Source organism: Glycine max, chromosome 7, assembly GCF_000004515.6.
Source record: "Glycine max cultivar Williams 82 chromosome 7, Glycine_max_v4.0, whole genome shotgun sequence".
Taxonomy (NCBI): domain Eukaryota; kingdom Viridiplantae; phylum Streptophyta; class Magnoliopsida; order Fabales; family Fabaceae; genus Glycine; species Glycine max.
In genome coordinates this window covers 15142695-15157207 of record NC_038243.2, presented here as the reverse complement: position 1 = coordinate 15157207, position 14513 = coordinate 15142695, and the positions used below count along the sequence as shown (strand labels likewise).

Below are 14513 nucleotides of genomic sequence, written 5' to 3'. Positions count from 1 at the left end.
TACATTACTTTTACTCTTCATTTGTTAACATCCTTAACTAATGTCAATTGAAATATGTGAGCATACAAAATTGCCTTAACATCTTTATTACATTCGCACTCCTATGTTTTTCTCAAATTGCACTTGATATCCCTCCATTTTTTATAGGGTAAATAGTCACTATTGTCTCTCAATGTGTAATTCGCTGACAAATGCGTCCCTGAAAGATGAAAATTCAAAATTTAGTCCCTAAAAGTGTAAAAAGTGCGACAAATATATCATGTCGTTAACTTCCGTCCACCACCGTTAATAAAATAACTTACGTGGCACAGAGGGACAAATTTATCACTGAAATGATTGTCAACGTGGATTGCCAGCATATGAGCATATTTGTCATAATATTTTTTTGACTTTTTGTCTTCCCACTTCGTTGACAAATACATCCTTGAAAGATGAAAATGTAAAATTTAGTGTCTGAAAGTATAAAAAGTGCAACAAATATATTCAGTCGTTAATAATAGATTGTGATTAATTATTATTATTATTATTATTATTATTATTATTATTATTATTATTATTATTATTATTATGTGTTCATAATTTAATGTTCCTATTCGTTTAGTACTTATGTAATATATTTTTTAAATTTCCTTTTAATATATATATTTTTATTATTTTGATTTCCTTGTCAAACCTTAATCTTTGCTGTTAAAAAAAACTTTATCTTATATCTTATAATTTTATCAAATTTTTACTAAATTTCTCACTTTTAATCTTTAAAATTATTTCTTATCACAATTTCAACTTAAGTGTCCTCATATTTAGATTGAAAATAATATGTCGAGAGTTTTGAGTAGAAAAAACACAATCGGTCACGGGACCAAATTTATTTATTTATTTATTTTAAAAAAAGAATTTAATCAACTATTTTTTTATAAAAAAAATCTCACAAAATTTAAACTAGCTAAAGTGTAATTATAAGTCTTTTTCCTTAATCAATAATATATATATATATATATATATATATATATATATATATATATATATATATATATATATATATATATATATATATATATATATACCTCAAATATGAAAGAATCTTTTTGATAAACCTTATGTGCTTCCATTCGAGACAACACTTATTATACATAATATGAATGAAATGAAAACAGTTACTAACAAATAAATAACCCAAATAAATTTAAATAAAAAATACAATAATGCTCAAACTAATACATAGGTTAACTTTAAAATAAAACAAAAGAAAATAATACAAAGGTTTATTCTTTGCCTTTGGGACATATAGTTTATCTCTCGCTGATTTAGGGGTTACAACGATCTTACATTTCATTTGACATACTGTGACAAAGTATTTAATAAAGATTAATAATTAATTGAATAAACAAAATATTTCAAGAAATAAAAGGCTTTCATTTTTTTAAATGGTAACTCGATTTTTTATATCATAAAACTAAAGAATTTTATTTTATTTTGAAAAATAAATAGTTATATTGATTAATTAAAAATTAATTAACAATTTGATAGATGAATAAATAGATAGATAATCAAAGTATAAGAGTTCAAATCTTAAGCTGTATTTTACTATTTTTTAATCCGTTTTTCCATAACTTCTCTCATATACAATTCATTATTAACTTCTTATACGTTCAGGTATTAACTTCTTATACATTCGAGTATTTCAGGATATATTTGTCACACTTTTTACACTTTCAGGGACTAAATTTTATATTTTCATCTTTCGGGGACACATTTGTCAGCGAATTACATATTGAGGGACAAAAGTGTCTATTTATCTTTTTTATATTACTTTTACCCCCCTTCTATTAACATCGTTAACTAATGTTAATTAAAATATGTGAACAGACAAAATTATCCTAACATCTTTGTTAAATACTCAATAACAAATTAACAATTGACCCTGTGAATGGAACTTTCTTAAGGCAATGACAATTTTTTCCTTTAATATTTGACTCTTACTTCATTGTTCCTAACACTTAAAGAAGATGTAGTTTTTGATTGAGACATTATATCAAACAGCTAGTCATTAAAAATAAATATTTCAAAGAAAGAAGTTAAAAACACAAATAGGCATTGCTGGAAACATGTCCAACAAAAATGCAGCAACCAAACGACCCAACACGCACAAAAAAATTGAACTAGAAGAAAAAGGAGGAGGAGGAAGGGTGTTAACACATGCGTATCAACAAGGTGAGTTCACATCCAATTGGAGAAAAAGGAAAAAAAAAGGTATAGTGTTAAAATATTTTCAGGTTGAAAACGATACCATATCTTTTATGGAGTTAAGAGGAAGAAGATGATGATATTTTAGACATAAATTTTCATTAAAAGTCATGTAACTAGCATGTGTCTACTTTTTGTTAAATTATTAAACGATGTTTAGGAGGAAGGAAATCTAGATGAAATGTGAGCTAAACAATTAAGATGTTTTTTGTAGAATGCAAAAAAAAAAAAAGGTATCGGGTGCAATTTAAAAAAACACAAAGGGTGCAAGTGTAATTTACTCTCAATTGAATCGTAATCAATCATTAGTGTTATAGTTGAGCTTTATTAAGTCTTGGTCACTATTACTCCTAGGCCTTTTTAGGCCTTGGTTAATCACCAATTACTAAGCAACAAAAATCTTTTCTTTACTAGTGATTAGCGACCAAATTTCAATCTGTCGTTAAGGAGAATAAAAATCAATCATCATATTTGTTGCTATTATGTATTAGCAACTGAAACGAAATCAGTCACTAAGGTGAAAGTTGCTATTGTTTTAATAACATACTATAAGTTTAAGCCATGTGGCGATGAAATCAATTACTACTCTCTTTGCATTTGAATATTTTGTTTGCTAAAAGGGTCACTGATATGTGATCATGACACATGATGTTATCATTCGCTAAATATGTCACCAAGTGTGACTAATGTGATTTTGTCGTCAATCCGCATTTTTCTAGTAGTGTTTATACACTAATAAAAAAATAGATTAAAGTACAACTATATTTTGTTCTTTCTATTTTATCAAATTTGTAATTTTAATTTCTTCATTTAAAAATATAATCATTTAGTCCTTCAATTTTTAAAATTTTTAATTTTTAGTCTAATATTCAATTTGATTACATTTTTATTTATCTTGATCCAATTGAACCATGATTCTAACATATCACTAGGCACCCCTACCTCTCTTGAGGAAACCATAGTTGTCAAACCTCTATAACCAGTGTGCCCCACCTTCACCCAACCATCCAACACCAATGCCACTCCCAAACACCGCCACCCAACACCACATCAACCCTATGAACGATGTCACCATAACACTTAGTTACTGGAGCATGCATGTGACGTTGTTGTTTGGTTATAACAGGCACGACTCGTAGAGAAGAATGATTTCACATCGATGTTGAACTCTAATGACACTGATAAGGATGATGTGAAATGTCGCTTTTGACCAATGCTTATGAGGCACACAAGCACATGAAATGGTTGATGGAAGGGAAGGAGGTGAAGTGGTGGGTGGAGGAGAATAAATAGTTGAAAGGGCTTGTTGATGTAAAGAATTTGGTTGAAATGAGGTTGAAGGAGTTTGAATCTGCAATGGTGTGCTTATTGAAGTATTTACAAGAGGTTGATCCCTTGTTGCTTAAGTATAACCTTCACCTAAATTCATATAGAAAAATCTTAATTAACAATAAGAGGAGAAGACATTTTGGGTGCATTTGTTTAAACTTATTTGTTAAAAATGGTTGTTTTAAAAAAAAAACAATTTTATATTTTTGGGTGTCTTTATTTAAATTATTTTTACTCAAATAGTTGTTTTATATTTTTTTAAGAAGCATATCTACTTCTTAAAAAATGTTTTTTTCACTATTTTTGTAAGATTAAACAAATTATTCCTTTATTTGATATATTATCTGAAACTGAAGTTATAAACAAAAAAATGATTGGTGAAAATAAATGGTAAAACTACCACCTCCAAACATCACTGCATCCACTTGTGTCTTTGCTGGGCATTGATCCCATAGACGATGCTGACCCCAAGAAACTACCATTGCCCATTAACAAAATGCATTACAAAATGGGAATTTCTATTTCTATTATAAGATTTAGGTATTCCTTTGTACAATAGTATAGATTATCAATATTATTATATATACTTTTTAATATATTTGTTTCAAATTATTTATTTATATTAACTATTCTATTTATAATTTAATAACTTTTAGACTCGAAAAGCTGCCCAACCTTTGATCCATTAATAACTTTTGATTCATTGAATTTTATTGAATATTTATAGAAATTATTTAACGCTTCTCATTATTTACTTGGTGCATAGATTGTCCAATTTATAATACATTTGGAGTGCAGCAAGCAAATAATGAGATAGTTAAATAATTTCTGATATTTACGTGTTCTATTTTTTTTTTCTACATGGGCTTAGTAAATTTTTTGGCCCCGTAAACAACCAGCACTGTTAAGACAAAAAACTACTCCCTATTACTCGTTCACACAGGTGCAAAGGTCAATACAAAACCTCCTCCATTTCTAACACTTAGGGCCTGCTTGTTTCTCTCTCATATTTTGATTTTAAAAACTATTTTGAAAGACAATTTTGCAGTGTTTAACACTAAATTTCAAAAATAAAATTAAATGTGTTTTGAAAACTACTTTTAAAACAACGTTTTAAAAACTCAAAAACTGAAAACACCCGGGAGATGTTTCCAATGTTTATTCTCTTGTTTTCTTTAATTACTGTCTTAAGAACAAAATGAAAGCGAAAAGATTAATGCAAGAAAAGTGAGAAGTGAATGCAGAGACAATATTGTTGTCCGTAGAAAAATTATGTAAAGTTTGATCGCCATGCTAATGCTACAATATTGAAGTGAATGCTAATTTCTATTCTAATTTGTTGTCCGTAGAAATATTTTAATTGGTATACAATGATTAAATGTACACTACCAGAAAAAACTGTTTTAGGAGAGTGTAATTTTTAAAATAATTTTGTCCTGAAATTGTTTTAGAATGTTTTTTCTTAAAAAATAATAATTCTAAGATTATTCTTCTAAAAATCATTTTAGAATTATTTAATTTAAAAAATGAGAATTCTAAGATAATTTTTCAAAATATTATTTTTAAGACGATTTTGCAAAGAATAATCTTAAAATATTTTTTTAAAATAAAAAATTAAAAAAAAATTATAAATTCTAAAACGATTTTCCAAAAAATCATCTTAGAATATCTTTTTAAGAAAAAAATCAAATAATGAAAATATTATTATTAAAAAAATAGTTTTCTTTATATTTTTAAAACAAGAAATAAAAATTTCATATTTCATACCTTTATGTCATCCTCAAACTTAATTAAGGATAACGTTAGCTTTATAAAATTATTTTTCTCTTTTATTTATTTATTAATTTTTATTAGTTTGTAAAAAAATATAAGATGACACTTATTATAGAAAGGAACTTAGAATTTAAAATAAAAATGACTGACATCTCTTGTTCAAGTCTTATGCAATCGAGAAGCAACCTGACAAAAAGTAATATTAGAATTCCCGTCAATCATATATTTATAGATAAGCTTTGATGTTATTGCTTACCTTCAAAGTAACACAGAGAAAATTCAAATCTCCACCTTTTTTTCGAGTACCAAATGGAGGATTCATTATGACTCTAACAACAATTCGACATAGCTAGAGACAATACCCAGATAACCATATGAATTTGTTATAGAAAAATTTCAGCAACATATAAAATCTAGAGTTCGAAGTTAAAATTGATTTTGGCTCACTTGATCATTTTGTTTAACAACTACTAGAACAAGTCATCATACATGGAATACTTGAAAATAGCGTACAATGTCCATGAGTCATATAAATAATAGCATACTTGAAAATAGCATAAGTTTTTATACTCTAATTCTGATTAGATAAGAAGACAAAAGATACATAAAAAACTGCCTTTTAAGTATTTGTTTTTGGTGTTTAAAAACGAACCAGTTTTACATAATATAACGGGGAAGAAATAAAATTCATACCATAGTGGAGCATAAAAGTATGATAAAATCAAGAAATGGATATAACCACCTGTTTAAGGAGCATATTTTGTTATCAGCCTATTTCATAATATTTCTCTTCATTGAAACAGTTCTTTTTTTATTCACTGACCATGTCCTTGCATCACACATATCCAATGGGAAATCAAATTCTTGGAGAACTAAAAAGCACAAAAATATCATGGATAATATTGAGTCATTAATTAGGTATCAAACTTATATCATCAGCTAAAATTTAGCCTATCTAATCTAAATACCAAATCCCAAAACAAACTTCAGACCCTTTGTAACGAGTGTAGTGAAATTGTCATAAGTAGTGAAGTTAAAATAGAAGTTCAAGTGTCAAATTCACAACAATTTTATTTGTACTTAGATAGGTGAATAAATAATTTTTAGGAAATAAATAAATTTATTTGAAAAGATTGCGAGTAAATTAAATTGGCAAAAAATTAAATTAAACTAAACAAAGAAAGAATTTAAACATGAATTTAAATTAATTAATAAAAAATAGAAAAGATGAGAAAAACTAATATTGTAGAAGTTAATTTCAGAAGATGAGAATGTTAGAAATTCAGGTTATTAGAGTTATTTTTTTATCTAATATTAATGATTTTTCTCTATTTGCAATTATTCCAATTTACACGTGCATCTATTTATATACTCTAATCAAGATCCCTAAGTGAAAGAGGCTAATTTATCTATTTTCTTCATAAATTCCTTTGTAGAGATAAAACAGTAAATTGCATTAAAAATAAATATGTATAACAAACTAAGCAAAATCAACATATCCCTAGTGATGACTTTATTTAGATATTATTTCCCAGTTCTATTAGAAAATAATGTTTCCTAACACTATCCTTAAAACTTACCATGCAAATGGGTGATTAAGCCATAAACAATAACATTAAGCATAAGAAAAGATAATGCAAAAGGTAATAATATTAAATAGATAGGAAGAAAAATTACATCAAAAGTAGTTGACTGTCAAATTCTCAACAAAGGGGGGTTTAGTCTCTCATTATCATAGGAGGTTTTACAATTGTAAGAAGATAATATTTAGTAAAGGGGAAATTGAGAAAAGGGAATGGAGGGAAGAATGACCTTTAATGCTTGCTTCTCCTTCTTCTAGCTTGTGCCTTTTATAAGGAATTGTATTCTCTTGAATTTTCTGTATTTTTTTCTTCTTCTCTTTCCTTCTTTTATATGTGCAGATCAACTTAGTTTTCATGCAACCTTCGCGCTAAGCACGCAAACGCACTTAGCGAGTGTTAATTGTTATTCATGAGTTTTAGCGTATTGAAAATTTGCAAGAAAATAGCAATGTGCCTCCAATTTATAGTTCTTTTTGTGGAAATTGTATATATTTTCTTTCTTGTGTGAAATTATAGAGTAGAAACTCCACTTTTGTGACATAATGTTGAATTCAACTCAATTAGTAGGCTAAAGAAGAGAAGGTGCAAAGAGCTGCTAATGAACTCACTTAGCAAAACAGTTTGGCTAAGCGAGCATCATCCGCTTAGCGAGATAGCCAGCTCGCTTAGCGGATGGGAAACCCTAGAAGAGGATAAGTCAGAGATTTAAATGCTCAGTGCGTAGCCAGCCCGCCTAGCGAGGACGTTGTCTTTTCTCGCACTTAGCGCTCCGAAGCTCGCTTAGCAGATTTTCACTTACTCTCGCTCAGTGAGACATGCTCGCTGAGCGAGCCTTCGTGTGCTGAGAAGTCCAAGAGCCTTTAAAACACTAAGATTGGCAGAAAACCAGGGGTCACCACCACAACCATAGTCTAGGAAACCATATACCAAGTGAAAAATAGAGAGAAGAAGGGCTGAGGGGCTGGAGAAGACATTCTCCTTCATATTTTTCCATTTTCTTTCACTAAAAACATTTCTTTCTTTGTTTGTTGAAGCTTTGCTTGTAATGGAAGGCTAGAACTTCTTTGTTGGGGAGTAACTACTGAAAACTCTTGATGTAATATTTTAACTATCTATTTAATGTTATTTTCTGGTGTTCTTTGCTTCTATCTACATTTATTTTACATATTTGTGGCTTGATCACCCATTTGTATGTTTAGTTAGGATTTTTAGTGTTGGAAAATGCTTTAAAACCTTATAACTTGATAGAGCAAGCTAGAAATCTGTGTGTCTAGGAATAGAATGCAGTGATCTAGTATATTTTACACTGTATGCTTAGTGCAACTCTTTTAGAACGAGTTTGTTGAGGAATCAAGAACAAAAGCTAAAAGAGTTAGGCTCATTTATGTGAGGAATCATGGTCTAAGTATTTTCTCAGTGTAAGAACACTAGGATAACAATAAATAGAGAAAAACCCTTTTATACGACAAGAGAAATTTAAGTAGGAAACTCCCCAACGCTTTTACCTTGATATTTGTCACATTTTACAACTTTGAGTACTTTACTATTGTCTAAGTAGTTTAACATTGCAGAAAACTTATTTTACCATTCAATCTTTACTTTATTTCAAAGTTAAAAAGGTGTTTACATACTGAATATACATAGTCTAGGTGAAACAAATTTCCTGTGGATACGATACTCGGTCTTACCGTTTTATATACTACTTGTGCGAATCGGTACACTTGCCGACGAACTCCAATAACGAGTATAGCGGTATTCGCACTTAACGCGTTTTAACTTTCCAGAGTTATCCTTGCGTTAAGCGTGCGTTGCCCGCTGAGTTTGTACATCGCGCTAAGCGCCGAAGACGCGCTAAGTGCCGAAGACGCGCTAAGCGCCGAAAAACGCATTAAGCGAATAGCTTCAGATCTTCAATTTTCTTTTTGGGCTTTACTTTATTTTTCTCCACCAATTATTCATTAAGCATCACAAATTCATCAACTTTTAATATTTTCTGCACAAAAACTTAAATGATGTTAATGTTAAAATTCCACTTATTTGCACAAAAAAGAAGAAATAAGATAGAAAAATTATTAATTCCTATAAAATCTAATCCCAAAATATACCTATACATAACAGTTATCAATAGCGAGTGGCAGTTCCAAATGCAAAACTATCCATACACACAAAATTAGGCCCTACAAAATCAAATATCACCATATCCTCTTTGCAAATGCCAATGTGACCGATGCAAGGAATGAACCATGAGATCACAAGAAGTGGTGACCACACAACAGAGCATGGAAATCGAGCTGAGATATTGGGATTGGGGCTGGTCCCAATTCTTTTTCATATATTCTATCTCCCCAAAGGAATTGATGTCCAAAGAATGAAACTATGGTTGTTAGACACTACAAGTTATGGTATTCATAGTAATATAAAATGAAATTAAAAAGAAATAAACTAATTTATTTTTTTAATGTTGTAGTTGTTGTTCTAGCTTGTTGGACAAATGACCACAGTTATCTTAAGAAGGGCTGAATTATTTTCCCACTAACAGACTTTTAAGCCCCTTCTAAATGATAGGCTCAGAATGCAGAAAAAGAAGCCGCAATCAATTTAATAATATTCTTTAAACATGCAAGACAAAATTGATTGCAATAACATAAATGAGATAAGGGAAGAGAGAAATGCAAACTCGATTTATACTGGTTCGATCACTCATCGTGCCTACGTCCAGTCCTCAAACAACCCACTTGAGATTTTCCACTGTCTTTGTAAAATTCTTTTACAAAGTCTGAACCACACAGGGACAACTCATCCCTTGTGTTCAGGAATCCTTACAACTTAAGAGACCCTTGGTCCCTTAATCAATCTCTTTGATTAAGAAGAAGAAGAAAAAGAATTTTCCATTTCAGAGAAGGATATTACAATTGAAGTTACATGAACTCTTAATAGATTTGCAAGTGTTTGCCCAAGAGTTGTTGAGAAAGCATTTGACAATGAAGTTCTCTTGGAAAATCTCCCTCTTGCTTTTTGAAATCAGACATACATATATATAAGCCCTTCGTGCCTTTTCAAAATGGTTTGAAGAGATGTGTCTTTTCAAAAAGTATTTTTTGAATTTTTTTTTCACTAGTAATCGATTACAGGTTTCTAGTAATCGATTACACAGTTATATTTTAAAGGGTCATGACTTTTGAATTTGAATTTCAAGAGTTTCGTTTCTGGTAATCGATTACAAACATCTGTTAATCGATTACAGGTTCAAAATTCAAATTCAAAACCCTTTTTAATAGCTATTTTTCAAACTTGTCTTCTGGTAATTGATTACACTTCCTGGTAATCAATTACTAGAGCCTTGCATGTCTTGGAAATACTTTGTTTTGAGGCAAGGCTTGGATCTTAAAGAAATCTTGAAGCAAGGCTTTGTTTGTTGAAGCAATCTTATATTAATCTTGAAGCAATTCTTATCCTTTGAAGTAGCCTTGTTTGATTCTTCTTTGGCATCTTCAAAATCATGTATTCATACATTCACACAACTCCACCATGATGCACCTGCAATTTTGTGCCAAAAATATCTTCCAGTTATTTCATGCCTAGATCTGAGTGGATATTCAAAACCAACCCCTTTGCCCCTCTTTCTCATAATTTCTCTTAGAAGAACTTTTCAGTTCTGACAACTAAAATTTGAATTGTGAAATTGAGAATCAAAGTAAAGAAGGCTTAAACTAGTAATGAGTAAAACACTTTGACAAACTCCAAAGCAATTCTTTCCTGGACAAATAAACCCACAAGAAAACATAAATTAAAACTCACCACAACAAAACATTTAGGAAACAACCAATCGTGAGGGCATTCCTCCAAAAGGAAAACATTATCAAAAAGTTCTGCCACTGTATAATGGAAAACAAAATGAAAGTGAAAGTGAAAGTATAAAACTAATGTCAATTACCTAAAAAGCACAGGACAAAATGTATAATTTTCTCAAAGCATGTCACAAGACATGTCGTGGGAAAAATTTTATCTATTCTCGAAAGTTAAGGCCATCAAAATGCAGACAATTCAACATAAAGTTCTCACTGGATCAAGTTAATAATGGCAAAAAAATTGACATTGTTGCATGCACTTCTCACTATATGGTTGGAAACCTGCAATATACATCCATTTTAAGATGTTACTTAATATTCAAGGAAAATAATTGTTATTTAATATGATTATAATAATTAAGAATTAAGATCAACTTCAAAAATCATAAAATACAAATAAGTCTATAATATGAAGCACAAGAACCAATTAGTTAATATGTAAGAATCAAGATATACCAATGAGAACGACTATAAGCTCATTAACATAGGTGAATCCAATTCGGTCTAACTAAGTTTCCATATAAACAACTTCTGCGTAATAAAAAAATGAATTCAGGTTCAATAATTTTCCATAAATCAAATGATTTTTATAGTTCCTACCAATTGTTTGCTTCAAAACTTGAAAGAGATAATCCCTGAAATCACCAACTACTCAAAACTTATGCCTCCCATAAACAAACAGTAAATAATAAAAGGAAAATAAAAATAACAACTTTAAACAGTTCTAACTAATAGATTTGAGATTTGCAACAAACCTCTAGTTATGCACTTGACAAGATTTGAAACATAAGAGTTACCGGAAAAGTATCCAAAACAATAGAAAAATATATAGGTTTTGTAGCAGTTGGCACGACGAAGGATTTGATCGGAGCTTGAGTGGTCGCACCAACGAGGCCGACATCGACGGTGGAAAGGTCAGAGTCAGTGGAAGTGAAGTTTGGGAGGCCGATGATTTGTTCGAGGAAGTCATCGGCGGGAGCGTTGGAAGGGTTATTCACCATGAGTGTGGGTTTGAGTGTGGACTCGAGCGAGTTAGGGTTGAGTCGGGAGAACGAGTTGGGAACGCAGAAACTACATGAAGCAGAGAGTGAAATTTGTGAGTTTTTGTTCAGTTTCATTTGGGTTTGGTTTTTTGTTTCTTCGATTTTGCACTTACTACAGGGTAGTTAGGCTAGCTTCCGACTTTGCAGAAGGAGTGCGAGTGGCTTAAGGGGCTCCATTTTTTGTGGGAAGGGGGAGAGAAATTGGAAACCCTAGCACAAGAAAGTGAAAGGGAGAGTGAAGCGCAAGAGAGCAGTAGTGGAGACATTTAAAAATTAAAAATACATTCACTTCTAAGATGGTTTTTACAAAATTGTCTTAGAATGATAGTCTTCAAGAAACCGTCTTGAAATCAGTTTTCAAAATGATTTTCGTAAAACTGTCTTTGTTTTTCGAATCCTGTATTTATAAAATTGTCACAGTCTTGTATACTAAGATGGTTCTTGAAGAACCATCATCATTTCGCCGTCATAGAAAATACTTTTTCTATTAGTGACACTTAGAGTTAAACTTATGATTTCATGTATATGGTTTCATTTTCAACATTATTTCGGCCCTAGTAGATTAGTCAACTTTAATGTTAAGAATGCGGTTTGATACACATTACGAATGTACTCATTAATTCCATTTAAGTCTTTATTTAGTATTAATGAAAATAGAAGAAATTGAAGGAAAATAAAGGAAATTAAGAAGAGAAAGATGAGCTCTTCCTTTGTTTGGTTCTTTAGTTAGAAAGGAATGAAAAAGTAAAGATAATACCATTTTTGAATTAAAAAGGACAAAAATATCTTTAATGTAGCATCCAATCATCCACCATCCATCTAAATAAGCAAAAACTAAATATAACGAAGCTGCAATTGGTAATCTTAAAAGAAGATAAGGAAGGGAAAAGGGGAATGGATGTGCACTGTTTTGGTAACAACAATAACAATGTCTGGAGGGTGATTTGGTAATTTTGGTATGTCTTGCAACCAAATATAAATATAACAAAACAACCAACCAACCTTATTTTAGGAATTAAAATAAGAAGAGAAGAGAAGAGAAGAGGCCGGGGAGGAGACTTGAAGGTCAACCATCGACCACTCTTTTTCTTTAATTCTTCCCACAAACATGTCACGCGCCGCCGCGTCGTTCGGAATCCTCCTTTGTCTGCTGCTCCTCGTCGCCGCCGTCAACTGCTCCGATCAGGGAAACTGCAGCACCACATGCATTGTGGAGCAATGCGACAGTAAGATTAATCTATCAATTAGTTTAATTAGTTGAGTTGATGCAAAGATTGATTTAATTAATTTGGGTATGTTTGATAAAATCAGCGATCGGAATCAAATACGGCAAGTATTGCGGGGTAGGGTATTGGGGTTGTGCTGGCGAGAAACCATGTGATGATCTTGATGCTTGCTGCATGGCCCATGACAACTGCGTTGACAAATTCGGTATTTCCCGCACTTTCCTATTTGTCCAAACCCATTTTACACATCAAATTTATTTATTTCTATTTTCTAATTGCTGGTGTCATCTATTGAATTCTCTGGTGCTTGTTCGTGTTTATGTCTTAAGTCTTTTGATGAGTGCATGGTTTTAAATTTGGTCACGGTTGCGGTCGCGTTAGGATGAGTCAGAAAATCTTTATATTGCGGACAATTTCGAAAAAAATGCAACTAATGCGATTACGGAGTGTCAAAATATCTTGATGCAGACAATTTAAAACCATATGAATGCATTATCAGGAACACCAATCCTACGGTGACCTCTCTAAATTTCTTTTACTCTTTGGTTCATTTTGTGTTGATCATGAATTGAATCAATTCTGTAAAATTGATTCTATTGGGAAACCAACTTTTGGTGTGTACTGAGAATGCTTAAGAAAGCTTGTTGGGTATATTTCATTCTTCCGAAACTTTAATTATTATGTCAAGAAATCTATGATTGAAAAGGCCATCCAGTCATAATTACTAATTTCTACATTTTTCTATTAGCTTGTTTTGTTTCTCTTCAGAAGATTGCTTAATTTAGACTAACCAAATTTGGTTTTACGTACAGGAATGACTCATGTGAAATGCCATAAGAGATTAAAGAATTGCCTAACCAGGGAACTGAAATCTGGTAAGGTTGGATTTTCCAAGGAGTGTCCCTACAGCAGAGCTGCACCTACGATGATAAGAGGCATGGACTTGGCCATCTTGCTCAGCCAATTGGGTGACTTCTCCGTTCCTCACTAACAAACTGAAACTAACCCTCTTATGTAATCCTTACTTACTCCTTCCCCATTTACAAACTTCTCTTCATTCATTTGGGAAACCTGATATTATATATGATCCTGTTGGACATGGTTAAACTGTTGTTATTGATTTTCTATGTTCTTAACTTATCATTTAATTTATGATATCACAAAAGAACTCAATACTTTCTTTTGGACAACCATCTAATCATTATTATTATTAGATGAAATGACAGAATCATTTCTCAAAAAAGTGAAAATTCATAGAATGATAAAATTATAATACTGTTATTGCTGTTATAGTTTTGGTTTCATTAATGTGGTGGACTGAAGGGGATAGGTGAATCAGAAAGGAGTGAATGAGGCTTTACAATTTTCCTAACATGACATGTAGTCTAACGAAATTTTTATGATTAGCATGATTATGCATTAAAAAAATTATTGACATGATTACATTACATATCCCCTTAAGGTTAT

General features: G+C 31.0%; 1 protein-coding gene across 1 annotated transcript; it reads left to right on the top strand.

Moving 5' to 3' along the window:
* Nucleotides 1-12716: 12716 nt before the first annotated feature.
* LOC100781229 (probable phospholipase A2 homolog 1-like) lies at nucleotides 12717-14233 on the top strand. Its single transcript, NM_001254251.1, is given in 3 exon segments — nucleotides 12717-13046; nucleotides 13132-13251; nucleotides 13859-14233. Coding segments are annotated over 3 exon segments (417 nt in total). The 5' UTR covers nucleotides 12717-12928; the 3' UTR covers nucleotides 14038-14233.
* Nucleotides 14234-14513: the final 280 nt, after the last annotated feature.